This window comes from Pristiophorus japonicus, chromosome 5 (assembly GCF_044704955.1).
Source record: "Pristiophorus japonicus isolate sPriJap1 chromosome 5, sPriJap1.hap1, whole genome shotgun sequence".
Taxonomy (NCBI): Eukaryota; Metazoa; Chordata; class Chondrichthyes; family Pristiophoridae; genus Pristiophorus; species Pristiophorus japonicus.
Window position 1 is genome coordinate 122,890,042 of NC_091981.1, and position 25,192 is coordinate 122,915,233.

Here is a 25,192-nt window from a genome sequence, read left to right on the forward strand (position 1 = left end):
AACAAGGTGCCATAGTTGTGAATAGTCTGTTTGATCCTTAAACAGTGGCAGGGATGGGCAAGGAGATAGTGGCAAGAGAGCAGAATTTGTGCCAAGGACTGAAGATGATAACTTCAGTCTTCCCAATGTTTAGCTGGAAAAAGTTGTGACTCATCCATTGAATGTTGCGCATGCTGTCTGAGAAAATAGAGGTACTCGAGGTAGCATTGCGTCTCATGTGGAAATTGACTCCATACCTGTGCATGATATCACCGAGAGACAACATGAATATGAGAAAGAGGAGGGTGCCAAGGATAAATCCTTAGGGCGCTCCAGAGGTTTTAGTGTAGGGATGGGAGGAGAAGCCATTTATAGAGATGCATTGGCTATGTTTGGAAAGGTAGCCGTGGAAATATGTGAGGATAGTCCTTTGAAGCTGGACAACTAAGGAGAAGCATTGGAGGACAACCCTGTTAAACACGGTAGAGAGTTCAAGGATGATGAAGAATAAAGCACCATGGTCAGAGTCACATTGCGAATGCTATTTGTGACTTTGGCTAGGGACATTTCAGTGTTGGTATATTTTACTATGTTAAAGGCACTACATAAATGTAAGTTGTTGTTGCGAGAAAAGTAGGAAATGTCAGACTGGAGGAATTCAAACAGGAAGTTACAAGAGAGATTAGCACAGAGATGGAAGGCAATAACACATTCAGAGTTTGGAGAGGAAAGGCAGATTGGAGATAGGGCAGCACTTGTCGAAAAAGAAAGGGTCAAGGGTGTTTTTTTTGAGTAAGGATGATAATGGTGGTTTTGAAGGAAAGAGTGACAGTGCCTGAAAAATTGAAACCATATAAATGAATCAGTACTGCAGGGCCATAGGCATATACATAGCCTGTACAATTTCCAATGGTGTGTAATTATTAACAAGAAAAGCAAAACAAAAAGCAAAAAAAAATAGATGCTAGAAATCTGAACAAAAGCAGAAAATGTTGGTAACAATCAGCAGGTCAGCCAGCAGCTGTGAAAAGATCAGGCAAGTTAATGGTTCATGTGTGGATCGTTCATCTGATCTCTTTTTAACAAGCAAATCAAGTTATGTGATGCCCAAGGGCATTTGCCCATAGGTTGAAACACGTTATTCTCACCTTCTCTCCATCATTGTGAGGCCACATTTGGATGTTTTGAGCAGTTTTAGGCACCCTACCTTCATGGGTGTTAATGAGATCAGGATTCTGAGAGTTTGGACTTTAAATTGTGAAGTGCTATTCACAAATCTGAAAGTTTTCATTGAAGAAAAGAACAACAAAAAGAAATATGATTGAATTCTTTCCACAGATAAGGCATGGATTTTAGCTTGTGAGTACAGAACTAGAGAACATGAGTACAAAATTAGTTAAGCTCAAGTCAGTCAAGATTGGAAAATTGTTTATCCCAACAAAGTACTGGATATGTCGAGCAGGCTTCCAGAAGAAGTGCTTATTACTGCATTAACTAACTCTTTCAGGAACGATCTGGATAAAATATCTGGTCTGTAGCCTGGTCCAACACCAATTAAGCTTCTGGAGTTTCAACTCACTTCCTGGAGAGATACAGGATTATAAGGAGCTACAATGATTCATCAGCAAACAAGGGGGAACATTGATCAAATACAGATGGACCTGGATAGAACATAAGAACATAAGAAATAGGAGCAGGAGTAGGCCATTTGGCCCCCCGAGCCTGCTCTGCCATTTAAAAAGATCATGGCTAATCTGATCTTGGGCTCAGTTCCACTTCCCTGCCTGCTCCCCATAACCCTTTACTCCCTTATCTTTCAAAAATCTGTCTACCTCCACCTTAAATATATTCAATGACCCAGCCTCCACAGCTATCTGGGCCAGAGAATTCTGCAGATTTACAACCCTCTGAGAGAAGAAATTCCACCTCATCTCAGTTCTAAATGGGTGATCCCTTATTCTGAGACTATGCCCCCTAGTTCTAGATTTCTCCACGAGAGGAAATAGCTTGGGGAGCTGAATTGAAGTTTAATGTAGGCAAATGTAAAGTCAGTGGGATAGGATATTAAACAGCAGTAATATAAAGGAAATTATATTATTCTACAGGACAGGCAGTAAAGAGAACAAATAGCATCTTAGGTTGTATAGCCAGAGGGAACAAGTATCAAACACAAGGAAGTTTATACAGAGCTCTGATCTGGCCCCGCCTGAAGTACTGTGTACAGTTCTGGTCACAGTTTCATGAGAAAGACATCCAAGTATTGGAGAGGGTGCAGTGAAGGGCAACTAGATGGATAACTGGGATTAGGCCACTGAAAAATCAAGAGTGGTTTCAGAAGTTTACACTGGAGAAAGTTAGGGGTGATATTATTGAAGCATTCAAGATTCCAAAGGGCACAGACAAGATAAACTTGAATATGGGGTTGAATTTCCTGGCCTCCTCCTGCTCAGGCACGGGATAGGCTCTGCAAGTGCCTGTCCAATCCGAGGTATGCTCAGATTTGGTGGGGTGAGCCATTTGAATTGCAGAGCCTTGTGCTAGGAAATGGAGGTGGAAACAGGAACACAAACTGCAGGCTTGAGAAGCTGCAGGACTGATTCCGGCCTCATGGTCTTCTGAATGCTTTTGGAAAACCAAAGAAGCCAAAGGCCTCTAAGCCCAGAAGTCCAAGAAGTACTGCAAGAGCAGTAGGCATACAGTTTGATCATCAGCTTCTCCTATTAATAACCTAACAAATCTGTTGCTTTTTAAATAGTGCTACAAAAATAATACTACTGAAAGATGTATAAATTAGATGCAAATATACATTATTAAAGAGAGTGTAGAGTGTCGGAAGGTTTCAGAGAGGGTGCAATTGAGATTCATTCGGATGTTGCCCCTGATGTGAGGAAATACAAATATGAAAAAAGACTTGAAAAATTGATTGTTTTTTCATTAGAACATGCAGATTACAGGATACATGATAGAAGTATTTAAAATTCAATTTTCAGACTAAAACGAGGTGACTAGAACGATGTGCCATAGATACAAGATGAAATTAAGAGATTTAACAGAGAACATGAGACATTTCTTTGCACAGAGTTGTGAAGCTATGGAATTAATTTTCAGGCTTAATGGTTGAGGTAGAAACTGTGTTAACATTGAAGATTAGACTGGATAGGTGGATGAAGGAAAAGGAGATAAAGGGTACAGGAACAGGTCAAAAAATATAATTAAGACTATTTGCTCACATGGAGGGTAAAGGACTATTATGTGGACTGGTTGGGCCAAATGGCCTGTTTCCATGTTCTAACTATGTAAACACATTTTCATGAATATCGTGAAGACTGCCCCCTTTAATTGCAGCATATTAATTTGAAATAATCTTATGTTACCAATTGGCCTTCATCAGCACAATGCCTGGGTGCCCGGATGAATGCCTCCCTGCCCTTCTGGGGCATAACTACCCGGCTGCCCCATAGTAGGCAGTCGGCTTGGATGGAGAGCTCATCCATCCATCTGTGGAACGGTCTGACCTCCTCAGGGCATGCTCCGTGTGCGGGAGCCCAATCCCCAGTCAGGACACATTTCTTAATCAAGGATAGGAGGGGATCTCTGTTTGTCCAGATTTTGATCTGCCGGGCTGTGATGGGGGAGCCTGCGCTGTCAAAGGCATCGACAGCCATGAACATCTCAGCGCTTTGCCCCCTCAGTTGTGGCCAGTGGAAGCCTGCTGAGCGCGTCAGCGCAATTTTCAGTGCCGGGCCGGTGCCGGTTGGAATAGTCATAAGCAGCCAGTACGAGGGTCCATCGCTGTATGCGAGCTGATGCATTGGCATTGATAGCCTTGCTGTCAGATAACAGGGATGTTAATGGCTTGTGGTCCGTCTCGAACTGAAACTTCCTACCGAAGAGGTACTGATGCATTTTTTTTACACAATAGACACATGCAAGCGCTTCCTTCTCGACCATGCCATATCCCCGTTCTGCTTGAGAGAGCGACCTGGAGGCATAAGCCACAGGTTGTAGTTGACACCCAGCATTGCCCTGCTGCAACATGCACCCAACCCCATAGGACGATGCATCACATGTAAGAACAAATTTTTTACAAGGGTCGTACAGGGTCAACAACTTGTTTGAATAAAGTAGGTTTCGCGCCCGATCAAAAGCCCATTCCTGACAGTCCCCCCAAAACCAATCGCAACCCTTACGCAGGAGCATGTGTAGCGGCTCCAACAACGTGCTCAAGTTCGGCAGAAAGTTCCCGAAATAGTTCAGCAGTCGTAGGAATGAACGCAACTCCGATGTGTTGCAGGGCCTGGGTTCTCGTCGAATCGCCTCTGTTTTGGATTCGGTGGGCCGAATCCCATCTGCAGCAACCCTCCTGCCCAGAAATTCAACCTCAGGAGCTAAAAACACACATTTAGACTTCTTGAGCCACAGACCTACCCGGTCCAGTTGGCGTAGCACCTCCTCCGGGTTGTGGAGGTGTTCCTCGGTGTCTCGACCCGTGATGAGGATGTCGTCCTGGAATACGATCATTCCAGGAATGGATTTAAGCAGGTTTTCCATGTTTCGTTGAAAAATCGCAGCCGCTGATTGAATGCCAAACGGGCACCTGTTATAAACAAACAGTCCCTTGTGCGTGGTGATGGTGGTCAGTAGTTTGGATTCGTCGGCCAGTTCCTGGGTCATATAGGCTGAAGTGAGGTCCAACTTGGTGAACAGCTTGCCGCCTGCCAGCGTGGCGAAAAGGTCCCCCGCTCTCAGGAGCGGGTATTGACCTTGTAGGGACACCCGATTGATGGTGGCCTTGTAGTCGCCACAGATCCTGACAGAGCCATCCGCTTTTAGGACGGGAACGATGGGGCTCGCCGAGTCGCTGAATTCAACAGGCGAGATGGTGCCCTCTCTCAACAGCCGGTCCAATTCGTTCTCGATATTTTCCCACATTACGGCACCGCTCTGGCTTTGTGGTGCACTGGCCTGGCGTCCGGGGTGATGTGTATCACTACTTTAGTGCCTTTGAAAGTCCCGACGCCAGGTTGGAATAGTGCATCGAATTGTTACAGAACTTGTGAGCACGAACTTCGCTCCACAGATGACATTGCGTGAACATCCCCCCATTTCCAGTTCATCTCGGCTAACCAGCTCCTCCCCAACAATGCGGGACCATTGCCTGGGACAATCCAGAGCGGCAGCCGATTCACTAACCCATTGTGTGTGACAACCAACATTGCACTGCCTAGCACCGGAATTATTTATTTAGTGTAAGTCCGTAATTGTGTCTCAACACGTGCTAATTTTAGTATACTGGCTTTAAATGGCCATAGCTTCTCAAATTGCTGAATGCCCATAAGTGACTGGCTGGCCCCAGTGTCCAGCTCCATGCGTACAGGGATACCATTTAACAAAATCTTCATCATCATGGGTGGCGTTTTGGTGTATGAACTGTGAATATTCGCCACATGGACCTGCTGAACGTCGGCGTCCATCGATTCGCCCCAAAAGTCATCCTGCCTCAGAGGACCCTCTTCTGATCCATCCGCCTCATATATTAGTCTGGTTGCAGACTTCCTGCACATTCAAACTAAGTGGCCACTGAGATTTCAGTTCCTGCAGACAAACTGTTGAAATCTGCAAGATCTAGCTGGGTGTTTTCCCCCACACCTCCAGTATGAGTTAAAGTTTCCATTGTTGGGAACAAAGGGACTATGGCCAGGCATTCCGCGCTGACTGTCCCTTTGACTGCTCTTAAGTACCCTATTAGTGGGTGTCAGTGGCCCCATCCTGGACCGCATTGTCTGCTGTGATGGCGTGAATGTCCGTTCAGCCTGCCATTGTCTCTGTTGAAGTCCTACTCTGGGGGCTATTGCTACCTGGGGGGTGTCGAACTGCCCCTGCCTGCCTGCGGGGCTCTGAGCCACATTGATAATGTTGACTCCCTGATTCCTCGCTGCGTTAGAGGCAGAATTGCGCGCGTATATTATTTTCGTCTCTTCCTCCCCTGCCATGAAAGTTTGAGCTAGCAACGCCGCCGCTTCCAAGGTCAAATCCTTGATCTCAATTAATTTGCGGAAAATCGCCGCATGACCGATGCCCTCGATAAAGAAATCCCTTAGCATCTCCCCCCTGCAGGCATCTGTGAACTTACAGGGGCTGGCCAAACGCCGGAGGTCCATTACGAAGTCCGGTATGCTCTGTCCTTCCTGACGTCGATGGGTGTAGAATCTGTGTCGGCCCATATGTATGCTACTCGCCGGTTTGAGGTGCTCCCCGATCAATTTTCTAAGTTCTTCAAAGGTTTTGTCCGACGGCTTTTCAGGTGCTAGTAGGTCCTTCATGAGCGCGTAAGTCTTTGGTCCGCAGCTGGTCAAAAGATGAGCCCTTCGCTTGTCGGCCGCTGCATCCCCAGCCATTCTTTCGTAACGAAGCTTTGCTGAAGCCTCTCGACAGAATCATCCCAGTCTTCCCCAACACAGTACCGTTCCTCTGTGCTACCGGTGGCCATTCTCGTGGGTCGTGAATTCCCGTTTCTCGTCGCCAATGCCTTACTCTACAGCATGAAACCACATGAGACACATTCTGGGAACAAGGTCACTCTGTGACCTTAACTCTTTATTCACAGGACTCCAAATGATGACCCTGCGTGGGACCTCCCTTTTTATACCTGTGTGATCAGGTAAGGAGTGTCTCCCACAAGTTCACTCCTTGTGGTCAAGGTGTGCATCTCGGTTGAGTGTATACAGTAATACAGTGGTGTTACATTTTGGTTACATACATGACAGCAACAAATTTAAAAACAATATGGTATAATTTATAAAATATTGAAAAGTTTCATGAAAGAGATGAACTGAAAAGTCCTAAAATTAATAATGGGCATTTCAATTTTCCATGCATTACTCTGAAGAATGCAGTTTTTCTTCTATACTCCAGCTTGCCATGGAACAGATGTCCACAAGAAATTCAAACCATCAAAAATTAAGTATTGAACAATTTAATTCAGTCCTCAATTCAGCCAGAGGTCTGCTTAATAAGCCTTAACTCTGACAAAAAAATCACAAAGGTTTTTCAAGTACGTCAATTAAGCCAAATACCACGGGTAGATTTTAACTTTTTTTAAAATTCGTAGCCAATCTTTCCAATTCTTTGTCAAATCACAAACGCCAGAGGTCACCTTGCACACATCAAGGATCACTCTGCGCCAATGCTCTTAGCCAAAAGGCCGAGAGCCACTGCACCGTTCCTGGAAGTACTGCAATACCAGGTTCGTGCCATGGAGGTGGATGGGTCAGGCCCCCCACACACCTCCGTGGAGGTGGATGGGTCAATTTCACTGCCAAGCAGTGACCAGGTGGAAACAGATCAGCGGCTTGTTATATATACTACCCGATTTCCTTATCCACTGAAGCCTATGGGAAGAGATATTGGGTGAGGAGTATAATGGGCGGCTGAGCCACTCCCATCATTTGTCCACCTGGCAGTGAAAGTTAAACTCTACCCCCATGTTCTGATATTATAAAAGGATTGCTTGTCTATATATCTGCAAATATTTTAATATTATATGATTTGCACACACCAAAACACAGAATCCTACCTTGCTCCCAAAATGATAGGATTGTTTTTCTACCCTTTTTAAAAAAAAACTCTAGGGGGCCGAAATTGCCCCCCACCAGAAATGGGGCGCTTCCACCCGTTTTGTGTGTTTTTATCACCACGGTGATTGAGGACACCTCTTGAGCGAAATTACTCTCTTTGTTTTTTTTTTACTTGGATCCGGAAGTCGCTCTTAATGGGGGCGGTGAGTACACTAGAGGGGCAGATATGCGGCTGTGGCAACACTTGAGGGGCGGATGTTGGGGGGGTGTGCAGTGATTGCCGCGATAATGTCATTACTCCGCCTCGTCACCATAGCTCTCCCCTTCACTTAAAGGGAAGAGCCTTCGCATTTTAAAACTTCGGTCCACTGGGCCACCAGGGAGGGTTTCGGCCGGGTCAGCAGTCTGCCACCCAAGAGGGGTGCCAGGCTGCCTGTTGGTGGCCCGGCTGAACCCGGAGGCATAAGTGTTGGGCCGACATAGCAGTCGACCGACAAAAAGAAACATAGCGGCAGTCGGTCTTCCCCTTTAAGGGGAGCCGCACCGCCATTGCAGAATAGCTTCACTGGACCACCTGGGGAAAAGCTTGATTTGGCACCGCCAGGCGGGCTAGAAGATTTTCAGAGCATAATTTCGCCTTCCGGGGGTTTAGATCGGCGGTGCCTGCGGTGATGACGCACTTCACATGGATTGGCAGCAGCGGAGCGATAGGGGGGGGGGATTGGGGCATCGCCGGGAATACTCGGAAGGGCAATTGGGCTAGCAGCGGCCAAAAGTTGGCGGCCACTCCACTCCGCAGCGTGGCCACCGATTTGCAGGCCTTAAGGAAAGGGGCAATTTCAGCCCCCAGATTTGTTATGCCAAAAGAGAGATGGTTTATTTTTCCAAGCAAGTTTCTATTTGAGTCATTGAATGTAAAGCATGCAACCGCAATATGTGCCATTGGACAGAAGTAATTCAAGCAAGTTGTTACAGGCTGCTTTTTGTGTCCTTGTGTAGTTAAGCACTCGTATGCCTTGCTCTATTGCAGATAAATCTCATTATAAATAATGTTTTAGTCTTTGTTTTTGTCTATCATGTATAACAGGTCTCTATGCTAGATGATACTTATTAGGATTTGTTTTCCAGCAGGTGTTTATTGTAAAATGAAATTAGAATTAAGATGTAAATCCAGATATGGTTACAACCAAAACTTATTCTCCTTCCTCAGCTACTATCATAAATCCACTTGCTAAGCTATATTATGGGAGCCAAACCACTGTGGCTCATTGTATATCACTATATGGATAAAAACGCATCTTTAACACCATTTTTTTTACCGTAAGACACGTCAGCCTATATGTTTCATAATTTATAGTGCCAGCACGTGGTGTCTCTCTTGATGTCTCATGTCATTTATTTTTTCTTGTATCAGTAACATGCATGTGCTTTTGTTCTGTGTTTCTTTTTTTTTCTGATGACCACTAACACTGTCTAAAACGTTCTTTCAATAAGGGCACCTGTTGTCAGCTAACTGAGGTGTGTGTGATTTAATTTTGAACTACTGTCATTACATTCTTGCTTAAAATTGTGGACATTAATAATCGTGAAATGTGGTGCCCATTATTGAAAGTTGTTCTGTATTTTCACCAATACAGAGGATGACAGTTGAGAAATGAGCCTGATTGCACGGTTCATTTGTTCTCCTTTGTAGAGCCAAGCCGGGGCACACTACAAAGGCACTAAACATGCCAAGAAGCTCAAAGCACTGGAGGCCATGAAAAATAAGCAGAAAACTGTTACTACCAAGGACAGCGTAAAGACCACCTTCACTTCCATCACAACCACCACCATCACTGCCAGCTCTGACAAAGCAGGTTAAGAGATATCTTTGTTCTTTTCATTTCTGTACCTCTTGTCTTTTATTGCTTAGGCTTGGCAAAAAAGATATATATATATATATATATATTTGTTATAGGTAGTTGTGAAAATTGAATGTTCTGTTGATCTATTTTTTGTTTAAAATCCTTCTATTGTTTTCACTTTCCAATATTTCTCTGGTTTTCAGTGGGATGTGGTGATTTCTGTTGATGCTATTGGTGTTCCCATCTATATTTCATTAATTTTACTGCCCTACTTGTATCTAAAACTCTTGTATAAATGTGAACTTAGTGGATGTTGTATTAGCTATGGGCATAAGGTCTCTCAATGTAGTAAGTACTTGCTCTTTTTAAATAGTTTTTTTTCTCGTCTAACCAATTGGTATCAGAATACATATTGTCGTCCTAGTTCACTAAGATTAGCACTCAGCCATGTCTGCTATGACACGACCTGGCAAATACAAACAAGATTCCATATTGGCATAAAGCCAAACTCTAGGCTCTGCCTGGTATTATCTCTACTACCAATTACGATACTATGTGAAAAAGAACGTTGGGTACAGGAGGATGCTGCCTCCAAGTAAAATTTTTAAGCCAGTATGTTCCAGCCTACTCTTTGATTCCCAGTAATAGTCCTTAGATTCATACAACCAACTCCAGCAAATTGCAACATCGGTGTTACCACAAGTCAGGATTACCTCCAGAGGGGAATTTGTAGTTTGAATGTTTTTAAAATAAAACATTAATGTTTCAAGCACAATACAGGTAAGCCAAATGTAAAATATTCTATTTAATTTCCATAGCTTACAAATGACAGTTTGTAAGATTCATATATGAACACTTCACGTAAATGGGCTAATGTCCCTATTAAAACAGTTATCAAAGGAATTATGTAAGTATGTGTTAAGAATTCATACAGTAATTTATAGGCTTAAATTTGATTATATTGGCTATGCCATAATGTGATTTTTTTTAAAGGTGTAATGTTTTTTGCAAGCTAAGTGTTCCTATAAACAAGCATAGATCCAGTTTGGAGAATTAAAGATGATATCAATAAATAGTACCGATCAGAGAAATTCAATTTGTCTTCATAGGCCGATACCTGGCCCATGACAGCTCTTTGCATCAAGGTAACTCGACTTTGGGAGAGGGGAAGCCAACAAGATCAGCAACTCCAACACCATCATTTCCCCATCCCCTGAAGAATAACTCTCGATTACAAAGGGGTCTTGATGGGAGTGATGGGTGCAGCCCTCAACAACGTGGGCCATTTCCCATATCTCGGGAGCCTCTTGTCAACAAAAGCAGACATTGATGCGGAGATTCAACACCGCCTCCAGTGCGCCAGTGCAGCCTTCGGAAAAGATTCTTCGAAGATCAGGCCCTCAAATCTACCACCAAGCTCATGGTCTACAGGGCTGTAGTAATACCCGCCCTCCTGTATGGATCAGAGGCATGGACAATGTACAGAAGACATCTCAAGTCGCTGGAGATACCTCCGCAAGATCCTGCAAATCCTCTGGGAGGACAGGCGCACCAACATTAGTGTCTTCATCCAGGCTAACATCCCCAGCATTGAAGCACTGACCACACTCGATCAGCTTCGCTGGGCAGCCACATGGTTCGCATGCCAGACACGAGACTACCTAAACAAATACTTTATGCGGAGCTCCTTCGCGGCAAATGAACCAAAGGTTGGCAGCGGAAACGTTACAAGGACACCCTCAAAGCCTTCCTGGTAAAGTGCAACATCACCACTGACACCTGGGAGTCCCTGGCCGAAGACTGCCCTTGGTGGAGAAAATGCATCTGGGAGGGCGTTGAGCTCTTCGAATCTCAATGCCGAGGGCGTGCAGAGATCAAGCGCAGGCAGCGGAAGGGGCATGTGGCAAACCAGTCCCACCCAACCCTTCCCTCGGCGAATGTCTGTCCCACCTGTGACAGAGTCTGTGACTCTCGTATTGAACTGTTCAGCCACCAAAGAACTCACTTTAGGAGTGGAAGCAAGTCTTCCTCGATTCCGAGGGACTGCCTATGATGATGATGATGGTGATGATGATGATGGTGGTGAAGTCCATGCCCAGATCATTGACAGTGGACATGTGATGGGAGAGGCATCAACAGCTATCTAATTAGAAAATGGGGCGAAAAGATCAAAAGACACACATGACAAAGATAGTATTAGATATATAAATCTACCACATTAATAACAATCAAGACATAGTTGAACAGCTTCAAAGCCTTGGGGGCAAAATTGTCCCGCGCCCTGATTGGGAGCAGTAATCTTCCAGGGCCGGGACTTTTTATCGCCTGGCCTGGAAGCCCCGCCCCAAAACAGAATTAGGCCTTCCGCCCCTCAAAGGAAGCTCCGCGTCGTGCTGACCTGCTACAACACCTCTCCTCTTCATTTAAAGGGGAGGGCTGCTACACACTCTGCATGGCCCTTTGGTGGCCGCCACAGGGCCACCAAGGTCGCGTTAAACTGGGCCAGCAGCCTGAAACCCAAGACAATGTGCCAGGCTGCATGATGGTAGTCTAGTCCATGCTAGGGCCGCCATGGTTAGGCTGAACCAAGAGTCAGTCAACCAACAAAGATGGCGACCCCGGAGTGCTGCAGGTCTCCCTTTAAATAGCGCCCCCGGAGTGGCTGTCCCACGAAGCTGGCGTTGACATCTGCTCGCACTAGCCTTGTGGCCTGCGGGGCAATTTCCCCCACGGTGCTCATGGCGATTATGTCATTGCGGATTGCGCGGTGGCCCGGGGCATAACCGCACGCTGTGGCGCTACCCGGGACGTAACCGCACGGTGTGGCTCTTCCCAAACCTCTGGGCCAATTTTCGGGGAGGCAGTAGCATCCCCCTCCCTCTGCACCAGAGGTGTTAACAGGGCTATAAAAAGGGGCAATTTCACCCCCTTGGTCTTTATGAAAAGTCTGAGTGGTAGAAACTCACCACTGCCCGAAATGAGGTGCACCTATCATTTTTGAAGTGTTCTTGTTTCCGCAATAGATGCGGCAGTCTATCCGTCAAAATTCGGCTCTTCGCGGGTTTTTTCCCAGCAGGGCAGAAGTGGTGTCATCGTGGGGACAGAAGTGGGGGCAGGGCGGAGTGGTCATCACTAGCGGGGCGGAAGTGGGCGTGGGGCGGAGTAGCTGACGCTGTCAGTCATCAGTGCTGGCGTGTCATAATGTCCCTCCCCTTCAGTTAAAGGTGAGAGCCACTACGAACTCTGCATTCAGTTTAGTTAGGTCCACTGGGCCACCAGGGAAGATTTCTTGCGGTTGGCAACTTGGCAGTTGGCCGACAAAAAAAAAGCGTTGACAGCAGCGCCACCTCAACTTTAAGAGCGACCGCGCCACCATTTCACAGAGAGTGCACCAATAGCAAAAGCCGTCGGGGCACCAGTCTGCAGAGGAGCTGCTCCGGTGGGGCAATTTCAGGTAAGGGGCAATTTTAGTAGGGCAATTTTGCGACGGGATCCCTGCCAGTCAGTAAGGGGTCAGCACGTGCATGCTGCAGTGGGAAAACTGGTGGAGCAGTACTGGACATCGCTCCGCTCCTGAGGAAGGGCAATTTACAAAATGGCAGTCCCTCCACAGAGAGTTGCCGACCATTCCACACCGTCCCGTGGCCGCTGCTTTCAGGCAGTCTGTGACTTTATCGAAAGGAGCAATTTCAGCCCCGAAACACCTAAAAATGTTGTTCTAAAAACTGTATGAGAGGAAATGCCCACTGCCATTGGTCATTTTCCAAAATGCTACTCTATTTGTACATATGAATTTCTAACTTGCCAAGTGCAAATTCTTGTAATTGCAACTTTAAATATATATTTAAGTAGTTTTCCTTTCAAATATATGTTCTATTACGAAGAAAAAAATTGACAGACGAATTGTGTGAGTGTGAAGGATGTGTTGCTCTTTTCTGTCATTTTTTTCATTCCGTTCCCTTCATTCTCGGTGCATGCTTACTTTTTCATTCTTGCTTCAGCTGATTCTAAGATGCAAGTTTGATAAATACAGGTTTCTTGATTGCCATGTTTCATTATGGTGCAACTATTGGAAACAAGCATGACAACATTATAAAAGTGGCAATCTATCATAACAGTCAGATCGCACAACATGGCCTCATTTAAAATGATTTGTCTATGACTGATTCTTGCAGCCCTAATGTTATAAGCTGGAAATATCATTGCATAATACACATGTTCACCTACTGATAATTTCTCACTGTTAAACCAAAGTGTTACAGATCGTGCCATATGATAACATAACATCAAGTCTTATATCCCAATCATATCATCTTCACTGTTCTTATTGCTTCTCTTGCCTAACAATAAGTAAACTCAAGGCCTAATCTTATTATTTCCAAGAATAAACGATTGTATAAAAACTGTTACTAAATCTACAGCTGTGATTCTTTCTTGGGATTCTGCTACTCTGTATTTATAGTTCAAGTTCCTCTCTTAATGTTTATCAGCATTGTATGTCACCGGCAGCTCTCTCTTACGTTGTAAATATTGCATTTTTACATTTCACCACCATACATTTTTGGACTTCTCTTTTTCCCTGTTTTTTTTTCTTCTTTCCAGTCATACTTCTGCCTGTCAGCACAGGTGTAAATATTATACACATTTCATTAAATGTAAAACATACTAAGTTACGTATGTTTCTATTAAAATGTGTTGCTGAATGACCGCTTTCTAAATAGATGTTATAAATAACTATTATTACTGAGGACAGTCTTCAATTTCATCACACCCAGTACCATCACTGCAAGCTCTGACAAAATAGGGTAAGAGATATCTTTGTATTATCCTTTACAAGTTACATATACATCTGGCCACCGATCAAAGAAGTGAATTGAGAAAGTATATATAAATTGGAATCCTTTATTTCTTAACCATATTTCTTGAACTCTGATACGCTGTACATGGTTGTTTCCAACTTTCTTGCTCCCAGTCTTTGCTATTGTGCATAATTCAGGAAATTCAATGTTCTACTCGACAGTAGCTCCCATCAAATCTGACCTCATTTTTCATTGCCTTGCTTTTCTGTGCACCAATATTCCATTCTGGGTCAGTCTGGAGGAAATATGCTCCAGTGTGAGGAGAAACTTTTCAGATTGACTCAGCATGAGGAACAGCTTGTGATATTAGAATGATAAGTAACTTTTTTGCTTCCTGTCACCACAGCTCCTTGATGCCTTCCTTTAGTTTGGCTTCCTATTCCAGTCTTCATCATAGTTTCATCTTATCCACCTTTGTGGATTGAGATGATTTCATTCATTCTCATTGCATTCCAACTTGTTTTTCTTGGCATCATTTACACTTCTCATTCCATTATCAAACACCACTGACAACACAGCTTTCATATTACTACTGTCCCATCTCAGTCATATCAGAGAAACAGTTTCCACCTTCCTTTGAGACTCCTGTATATGCTTGTATAATTCAGCAGAGGGCACAACCTTCTGCTCCTCCAATGTACGTCCTAGAATTGTTACTTGCCCCCCTTGAACAACGACCTGTGAGTTTGACTTAATCATTTATTGTGGCTATTCTAGCTTTAAGTTTATTATTTAATCAGAATGTAAAGCTGTTGTGAATAAGCATGGGGTAATTGATGCCCCACTGATTCCTTCACTGATCTTCCAGAATTTTGACACAGACCTCATTCCATTTTGTCAAAAGGCAAAATGAGATTGTTTTGTTAACTGCTGATATTCCACACAAACGTATAGTTGTTATAAGAACCATGTCTAGCTCCTCCTTTTGTGACGCATATGGGCCTGACAAAACTGTTCTTCTTGACACTTACAATTTATCAGAACCTGGTAACGTGGATTAGAGGCAGTTATCTTACCCTCTTTAGTGTTCTGGCAATTTGATCTCAAATTTCACAAGTATGGCCATAAGTCTGTGAAATGGAGGAGACTGCTGGTCAGTGCCTGGATTCAGAAGGTGAGTGCACTTATTTTCCTTGTTGCATATATGGCTACGTAGTTTACATCCCATAATTAAAAGCTACCTCCGTTCTGCCACATCACTAACACTCATTACTGATGTGATGCGTTATACTCTTCAGTTGCAACTCAGTGTCTCCCCCTTGCCACCAACCGCCCCTCCTCCGCTCCTCCCCCCACCTCTCCCCGCCACCTTCCCCCAACATACATTTCTCTCCCTGCCTTTAGTTTACTTGAATTTATTTCTTAACTTCCAAAATGTTCTTTCTGGGAGGATATACCACTATTCCTATGTTTTGTATTTCCCCTGCTTCATGTATTTTATTGCTATATTGCTATGTTATAGACAGTGCTGTAAATGTCTTCCCGAGATATGTCATCTTTCTATGATGTTCTGTTGCCTGTGCTTCATAGCAAATCTGTAATTTATTTAATTTTTTATAATTCAATCCATTTGACTCCATTTTCCTCTCCAAACATAGCAGAAAGCCTCTGAATTCAACCTCCATTCCTGGGCTCCCTCTCCTCATTTCTTTGTTTGTTCTCCCTGGCAAAGCTGAAAATTGATTTTTTTTCTCTACAGTCCTACCATTTAAATATCCCTTGGTTTGTATTTTATTTCCTTGCAAAAGGGATCTTCTGTCCTTTTAATCTCTTATAATATCTGCTTCAAAGGCTTTACATAATTTCATTCCTTCCCAGTTTATATGCTGTTAATCCCTATTTCTATGCACTTGATGTAGGCTTAATGCACATTTCTGTGGCTCCAAAATCACTGAATCTCATCAAGGTTTCATTCTGAAAGGTCTTGAACCATTTTCTTTTTAGACATCTGTGTAGGTGCTGCACTGGTTGATGTCTTGAAGCAGTTATTTCTTCCCTGTTTCAGAGAAGGGACTCTTGGCTCTAACAGCTTTATATTCAATCCAAGATTTATTGGCTTCCCATTGTTATTCATTCTCTCCCTCCATTTTTAGCAAAGGGAGTCAAAATCCTATTTAACCCCCGACGACCTCCGGCGAGTCCCACGAGTTTGGGCCATTTGGGCCTCCCGCAGGCTTCCCACCACCTCACCCATTGCCGACCTCTGATGTCCCCTGGCGACCTCCGGAGGCAGCGCCCTCGACCTGGACCTGGCTATCAAGACTCCACCCGCCTCTCCAGCGACGATCGGAACACCTCCAGTGAGGCTTCTCCTCCATGACAGAGTCTGGGCCTCCTCGACGATGGCTAGACCTCCCATGGAGACAGACGACCTCCTCTTCAATGACGACCGGGTCCCCCTCTCCCACGTCGGTGACTGGCCTCCCCTCCTCCTTCAGCGACGACTGGAGCTCTCCTTCCCCACCGGCGACTTGGCCTCTTCCCCTCCTCCAACATGTGGTGAGTTCCATGGCTGTGACCTCCCTGCCTTCCCACCCTGAACCCCAGTGGGCCACTGACGCTCCCAATGCCTGTACCCAACCAGGCCTTGGATCACCTACCACCAAGGGCGCTACCCAACGCCAAGCCTGCGGCCAACATCTCGCCGCAGGGAACTAAGCCCATATAGCAGTGCCTGGTCTCCAGTCATCTTGGACCCCCTTGCCACTGGATCAAGACCTCGCTCAGCTAAGCCCGTGTGATAGCCAGTGTGCAATGACCACCTCACGTTAAAAGAACTCACACACAGGTATCTTCCACTCCGTTAACATGAAGTTCGGGACCTGGAACATCAGGACCCTAATGGACAACCCCAACAGCGACAGGCCAGAACGCCGCACCTCCATAGTTGCCGGGAACTTAGACGTTTTGATATCGACATCGCCGCCCTAAGCAAGACCCGGCAGGCAGGGGAAGGCCAGCTCAAGGAATAAGTTGGAGGTTACACCTTCTTCTGGAAAGGGAAACCAGAAGAAGAACGGCGCTTCCATGGAGTTGGCTTCGCCATCAAAAACGAGCTGGTTGACAGCCTCAAAGACTCCCTCTGCGGTGCTAACAAATGCCTCATGACTCTTTGACTCACCCTATCCCGGAACCAGTGAGCCACAGTCATCAGTGCGTACGCCCCGGACACTCGATGCAACTGATGAGGCCAAAGAGGGCTTTTACGCTAACCTCGAAAAATCCCTGTCCTGCGTCCCTGCGGGCGACAAACTGATCCTCCTCGGTGACTTCAACGCCAGGGTTGGCAAGGACACAAACCTCTGGGGGGGATGTGATTGGCAGAGAGGGGGTAGGGAAAGCCAACTCCAGTGGTCCCCTACTCCTGACAAAATGTCTAGAGCATGAACTTGTCATCACCAACACTATGTTTCACCAGAGGGACAAATACAAGGCATTGTGGTAACACCCTCACTCCAAGCACTGGCACCTGCTTGACTATGTCATCGTCCGAGCCAGGGATCGCAAGGATGTGCGCATCACCCGCACCATGACAGGAGCTGACGACTGCCTAATCCGATCCATCATCGACATCAACATAGCCCCAAAGCGGAGGGGGCAGCAGAAGCAGTGCCGCAAAAAAGTCAATGTCGGAGCACTTAAAGACCCAGGTAAGTGAGCCCTATACAGGCAGCGCCTCACAGCTAACCTGGCGTGCCTTGACAACCCCGAGACTCAGTATTCCCACAGCGCTTGGTCTGCCCTCCAGGCCTCCATAACCAGTGCCTGCAAAGAGACACTCAACCAGGAAACACCAGGACTGGTTTGATGAGAATGATCAGGAGATCCAAGAGCTAATAGATCGCAAGCGCAGGGCATTTCTGAGCCTTAAACAACAACCCAACGCGGGAGTAGCAAAGCAGCATTGGAGACGGCTCAAGGCTGAGGTACAACAAAAAACACGGGACCTAAAGAACAGGCGGTGGATGAAAAAAGTAGAGGAGATGCAGCAGCTGGCCGACAACCATGATGTGCAAGGATTCTTCATCGCAGTCAAGGCCACCTACGGGCCAAACACCCAAGGCACCACCCCACTGCTGGCTAAGAATGGGGAAACACCCATCAAGAACACCGAGGCAGTCAGGGCCCGCTGGAAGGAGCACTTCGAAGATCTCCTCAATCGAGACTCTGCCTTTGACTCGAGTGTTATCGACTCCATCCCGCAGCATGTTACCCGCCACCACCTCAGTGAGACCCGAACACTGCACGAGGTCGAAAAAGCCATAAGACAGCTTAAAAACAACAAGGCTACGGGTGCGGACGGAATCTCTGCTGAGGCATTGAAGTATGGCAGCGAGGCACTGCTGGCACGAATACATGACCTCATCTCTTTCATCTGGAGGGAGGAGAGCATGCCGGGGGACCTCATAGATGCAGTAATCGTGACCATCTTTAAAAAAGGGGACAAGTCTCACTGCGGCAACTACAGAGGAATCTCCCTGCTATCAGCCACTGGGAAAGTCGTCGCTAGAGTCCTCCTCAACCGCCTTTTTCCCATGGCCGAGGAGCTCCTCCCGGAGTCACAGTGCGGATTTTGTCCCCTACGGGGCACAACAGACATGATTTTTGCAGCGCGGCAGCAGCAAGAAAAATGCAGGGAACAGCATCAGCCCTTATACATGGCCTTCTTCGACCTTACAAAGGCCTTTGACACTGTCAACCGCGAGGGTCTATGGAGTGTCCTCCTCCATTTCGGATGCCTCCTAAAGTTTGTCACCATCCTCCACCTGCTCCACAGCATCATGCAGGCCGTGATTCTTACCAACAGATCCATCACAGACCCAATTCACATCCAGACCGGGGTCAAACAGGGCTGCGTCATCGCCCCAACCCTCTTCTCAATCTTTCTCGCCGCTATGCTCCACCTCACAGTCAACAAACTCCCTGCTGGAGTGGAACTAAACTACAGAACCAGTGGGAACCTGTTCAACCTGCACGTCTCCAAGTCCACCCCAACCTCGGTCGTCGAGCTACAGTACGCGAACGACGCCTGCATCTGTGCACATACAGAGGCCGCACTCCAGGTCATAGTCGAGGTTTTTACCGAGGCGTACGAAAGCATGGGCCTTACGCTAAACATCCGTAAGGCAAAGGTCCTCCACCAGCCTGTCCTCACCACACATTACTGCCCCCCAGTCATCAAGCTCCACGGCACGGCCCTGGACACCGTGGACCACTTCCCATATCTCGGGAGCCTCCTATCAATAAGAGCAGGCATCGATGACGAGATCCAACACCGCCTCCAGTGCGTCAGTGCAGCCTTCGGTCGCCTGAAGAAAAGAGTGTTTGAAGACCAGGCCCTCAAAACTGCCAACAAGCTCATGGTCTACAGGGCTGTAGTAATACCTGCCCTCCTGTATGGCTCAGAGACATGGACCATGTACAGTAGACACCTCAAGTTGCTGGGGAAATATCACCAGCGATGTCTCCGCAAGATCCTACAAATCCCCTGGGAGGACAGGCGCACCAACATCAGCGTCCTCATTCAGGCTAATAGCCCCAGCATTGAAGAACTGACCACACTCGATCAGCTCCGCTGGGCAGGCCACATAGTCCGCATGCCAGACACGAGACTTCCAAAGCAAGCACTCTACTCGGAGCTCCTTCATGGCAAACGAGCCAAAGGTGGGCAGCGGAAACGCTACAAGGACACTCTCAAAGCCTCCCTGATAAAGTGCAACATCCCCACTGACACCTGGGAATCCCTGGCCCAAGACCGCCCTAAGTGGAGGAAGTGCATCCGAGAGGGCGCTGAGCACCTCGAGTCTCAATGCCGAGAGCATGCAGAAATCAAGCGCAGACAGCGGAAAGAGCTTGCGGCAAACCAGTCCCACCCACCCCTTCCCTCAACGACTATCTGTCCCACATGTGACAGAGTCTGTGGTTCTCGTATTGGGCTGTTCAGCCACTAAAGAACTCACTTCAGGAGTGGAAGCAAGTCTTCCTCGATTCCGAGGGACTGCTGATGATGATGATATTTGGGTGTTAAGAGGTTTTTAAATTGTCTCTGCCCATTATTTCACTTTTTGTGGGCACACACACGCATGTTAATACTTTTGGGGAATAGTCCTCATATCTTTTCAATAATTATGGTTTGAACTATTTCTCCCACATTTTATACCTTTGATTAAGCATTTTCCATCTTTGAGTTAAAATACCTTGTCTCAGTGGCATTTCGTAATCTGCCTTCATATTGCGTTGTTGAAAATTCTTCACCCTCCTTCAGAAAGTTTGCCCACAAGGTTTCCCAAGACTCAACAAGCTTCTGCATTTCAATTCCTCCTCTCTTGTGTGGTTAACTACATATTGTTTTATTGCAATATCTGCTATGGAGCTCAGCTGCCCTGTTGACCATTCAGCTCCTCTTAACTAAGGATATTTGCCTTCTCTGCCTTTTCAGTGTGTGTCAATGTGTGTGTTTAGGATTCAATTTTTCTGAGAGGCGGGAGAGAGGCGGGTGACATCCGATGCGGGCTGCTACCCCGCTCCTGGCTCCATATCGGCTTCCCCCCATGATTTTCCCTAGATTGCGCTTGGTGAGATATAATGGTACCACCCCACCATGTTGATGAGTGTAAAAGGAATGGCTTGGGCATTGTAGAGATGCTTTATGGTGTTGGTGTGGGGTGATGCCAACCTGGCACATCATGTGACAGCCAGGGTATACAGTCAAATGAAGTTAATATGGCCATGGTGAGGCCATCCCTGGCATTCCAGGTAGCAATCTACTCGGGTGCTGATGTCCTCTGTCCTGTGCAGCATCAGGTGATTGCGGAGAAGGTTGATGTTGTTGTTGGTGATGCTGGTGTGCCAGGTAATGTTGGTTATGGGATTCTGAGGACCATGGTGAGATTTTTTCAAGGGCAAGATGGCAGCTGAAGTTGAGATGACAGAAACGATTTGTCAATGGTGAAAGAGGTTGCTCCAAGGAGGTGACACTGGATAGAGAGTTCACTACAAACACTTTAAACCCCCATAAAGCTAAAAAGTATATTCCAAACCCTGAAGGCTACAGCTTCTTTGATTGGAAATTGAAGAGCTGCAAAATGGTAGCTTTTATACCTCTTGTGCAGCTATCAACTAGTCAAACCAATCCAGAGTTGTTGAGAACCCAACACATTTACGTGACGTGATGCCCAAAGGATATGAACCCTGTAAAAACTTGGAAAAATCGTTTGGACCTGGTAAAATGTTGATTAATTGGTTTTAAGCAGTTTCTTAACTATCCCAATTACCTGACACGCCACTTAGTGCCGGGTCTGTAAACCATAGCTAGAGGCAGCACTTTGGAAATTCACAAGGAAGTGGGTACAGGGTGGACTTCCGTCTCGCTGTCAATCATGGTCATTTTGACAGCGGACCCACCTCCAACCTCGCACTTGCAGGGCTGGTAAGGTTCCGGCCTTTCATTCTTCTCCATGGCTTGCTCATGTAATCCTTATGATTACAGGCACAAATAGCTATGATAGTCGCTCTATCTGCCCACGGATAATTTTTCGTTGCCTGCTGTTGTCAGCTTTTGTGTGGCAATTTACATTCATCAGGACTTCGATACAGCATGGCATTCTCTACAGGGGATCTGGGACCTGTGGGAACAGAACAAGCAACAGTGTGTCTCTTCAACCAATCAGATTGCAGAATTCTTACTGAGACAGGCAGGTTCTAAACCAGCAAATTTATATTAGAATATTTAATTCAATTTAAAATCATGTAGAGAAAGTAAAATAAAGACAGGGGAAAAAAGATGGGATTAACTGAGATATAAAAAAGAAAGAAATCTGAAGGAATGTGATTCGATACTTTTAAAATAAATGTTCAGTGCCAGAGAGGTTGTTTGGTAATAATTAAGACTTATCACGCTGTTAAGAATTCACTTACATTTGAATGGACAAGCTCGAACTTTTCCTGGCATGTTTAGTGGGTATCGAGTGGGAAAGTACTGCAACTTCATGGCAGTTACCACCAGGAGTAGTTGAGGTGAATAGCATAGATGCATTTAAGGAGAAGCTAGACAAGCACATGAAGGAGGAAGGAATAGAAGGATATGTTGATGGGGTGAGATGAAGAAGGGTGGGAGGAGGCTCGTGTAGAGCAGAAAGACTGGCATGAATCTGTTGGGATAAATGGCCTGTGTTGTGTATGGAGAAAGAGTCAGACTAAACAGTGAGCTCAAAGTAAAGTGTGACAGTCTTTTATTGCAGATTTTCAGATTGCCTCTCCAAACTGTGAAGCCTCCTTAAATACCTGTGCTGCCAAGGGATTATGGGATCCCTTGGGACTCCAGGGGATAAGCCCTCTGGTGGCTGTACAGACTAAATACAAGTTTACAGATATGACATAATTCCCCCCCAAAGTCAATAGTGTAACTATTTACAAAAGAATCGATCTGGGGCCCTTCTTGCTCTGGTTGATCGTCTCGGTATAAAAGCTGGTGTTTTTGAATCATTTGTTGGGCCCTCGCTGGGCTGCTGTGCAGCTGGCCTTGCTGGGCTGCCTGGTGTATTGGGTCCTGCTGGGCTGCTGTGGATGATGGGTTCTCTTTCGTGGTCAATCGTGGTGCCGGTTGCCACTGGTGTGTATGTTGGGGGATCAAAAAAGGTAGGGTCCAAGGTGGGTTGCTCAGGATAGTCCGTGAATCTGAGTTTGATTTGGTCCAAGTGTTTCCGGTGAATGAGTCCATTTGAAAGTTTGACCCGAAACACCCTGCTCCCCTCTTTGGCCATGACAGTGCCAGGAAGCCACTTGGGATCTTGTCCATAATTTAATACCAATACAGGATCATTGATTTCAATCTCGCGTGACACATTTGCGCTATCATGGTATGCACTTTGTTGAAGCTGCCTGCTCTCTACCTGTTCATGTAGATCAGGGTGAACTAACGAGAGCCTTGTCTTAAGTGCTCTTTTCATGAGCAGTTCAGCAGGTGGGATCCCAGTGAGTGAGTGGGGTCTCGTTCGGTAGCTAAGCAGGTCTCGGGATAGGCGAGTCTTCAGTAAGCCTTCAGTTACCCTCTTCAAGCCTTACTTGATGGTTTGCACTGCTCTCTCTGCCTGACCATTGGACGCTGGTTTAAATAGGATAGATGTGACAGGTTTGATCCCGTTATGGGAGTTCTTTGAACTCAGCACTGGTAAAACATGGCCCGTTGTCGCTCACCAGGACATCTGGTAGGCCGTGTGTGGCAAACATGGCCTGCAGGCTTTAAGTAGTGGCAGTGGACATGCTAGCTGACATTATCTCATATTCAATCCACTTGGAGTACGCGTCTACAACCACAAGGAACATTTTACCCAAGAGCGGGCCTACATAGTCGACGTGTACCCTAGACCACGATTTGGAGGGCCAAACCATAAACTTAACGGCACCTCCCTGGGTACATTGCTTAACTGCGAGCATGTATTACATCTATGAACACAGGACTCTAAGTCCGCATCAATACCGGGCCACCACACGTGGGATCTGGCTATCGCTTTCATCATTACGATGCCTGGGTAGGTACTGTGGAGGTCCTTGATGAAGGTGTCTCTGCCCTTCTTGGGGACCACTACTCGATTGCCTCACAGAAGGCAGTCTGCCCGTATAGACATTTCATCTTTGCGTCACTCGAACGGCTTTATCTCTTCCTGCATTTCCACTGGGACACTGGACCAGCTCCCGTGAAGCACACAGCTTTTGACTAGTGATAATAAGGGGTTCTGGCTTGCCCAGGTTTTGATCTGCCAGGCAGTGATGGGTGATTGCTCACTCTCAAATGCTTCCATAACCCTGGCTAGATCTGCGGGATGCGCCATTTCCACCCCCGTGGTGGGCAATGGCAGCCTACTGAGAACATCGGCGCAGTTTTCTATGACTGGCCTGTGGCGGATGGTGTAGTTGTATGCGGACAACGTGAGCGACCATCTCTGGATGTGGGCCGATGTCTTGGTATTCATCCCTTTAATCTCGGACAACAGGGATATAGGTGGCTTTTGGTCAGTTTCCAATTCAAATTTTAGCCCAAACAGGTATTGATGCATTTTCTTTACCCCATAGACACACGTTAACGCTCCTTTCCCAATCATGCTGTTGGCTCTCAGCCTTAGATAGACTCCTGGATGCATAAGCAACCGGTCGCAATTTCCCGAAATCATTAGCTTGTTGCAATACACACCTGACGCCATATGACGACGCATCACATGCTAGTACCAAACGCTTACATGGATCATACAACACAAGCAATTTGTTTGAGCATAAGAATTTTCTCGCTTTTACAAATGCATTTTCTTGGCTTTTGCCCCAAACCCATTCATCCCCTTTTCGTAGTAACACATGTAGTGGTTCTAACCGTGTGCCGAGACCTGGTAAGAAGTTACCAAGGTAGTTCAGGAGTCCCACAAATGACCGCAGCTCCGTCACGTTCTGTGGCCTCGGGGTGTTCACGATTGCCTCCGTCTTCACGCTGGTGGGCCTGATGCCATTTGCCGCAATCCTCCTTCCCAGGACCTCCACTTCAGGCGCCAGGAAAATGCACTTTGAGCATTTTAACCTGAGCCCCATGTGGTTGAGTCAACTAAGAACCTCCGCCAGGTTCTGCAGATGCTCAACTGTGTTCCGACCTGTGACCAAGATGTCATCCTGGAAGACCACGGTGTGTGGGACCGACTTCAGTAAGCTTTACATAGAAACATAGAAACATAGAAAATAGGTGCAGGAGTAGGCCATTCAGCCCTTCGAGCCTGCACCACCATTCAATAAGATTACGGCTGATCATTCACCTCAGTACCCCTTTCCGTGTTTCTCTGGAATATCGCCGCCGCCGATCGGATTCCAAACAGGCATCTGTTATAAACAAAAAGACCATTGTGTGTGTGGATGCAGGTGAGGGCCTTCGATAATTCCTCCAGTTCCTGCATCA

At 46.3% G+C, this 25,192-nt stretch overlaps 1 protein-coding gene across 15 annotated transcripts in view; it reads left to right on the top strand.

Moving 5' to 3' along the window:
* Positions 1 to 25,192, top strand: part of LOC139264436 (zinc finger protein 385D-like) — a 1,282,821-nt gene that overhangs the window by 1,189,685 nt on the left and 67,944 nt on the right. For all 15 annotated transcript variants that reach the window (XM_070880896.1, XM_070880908.1, XM_070880897.1 and 12 more), the window contains one exon: positions 9,250 to 9,412. In XM_070880896.1, the coding sequence (XP_070736997.1) occupies positions 9,250 to 9,412 (163 nt within the window). The remainder of the gene's footprint in view (positions 1 to 9,249; positions 9,413 to 25,192) is intronic.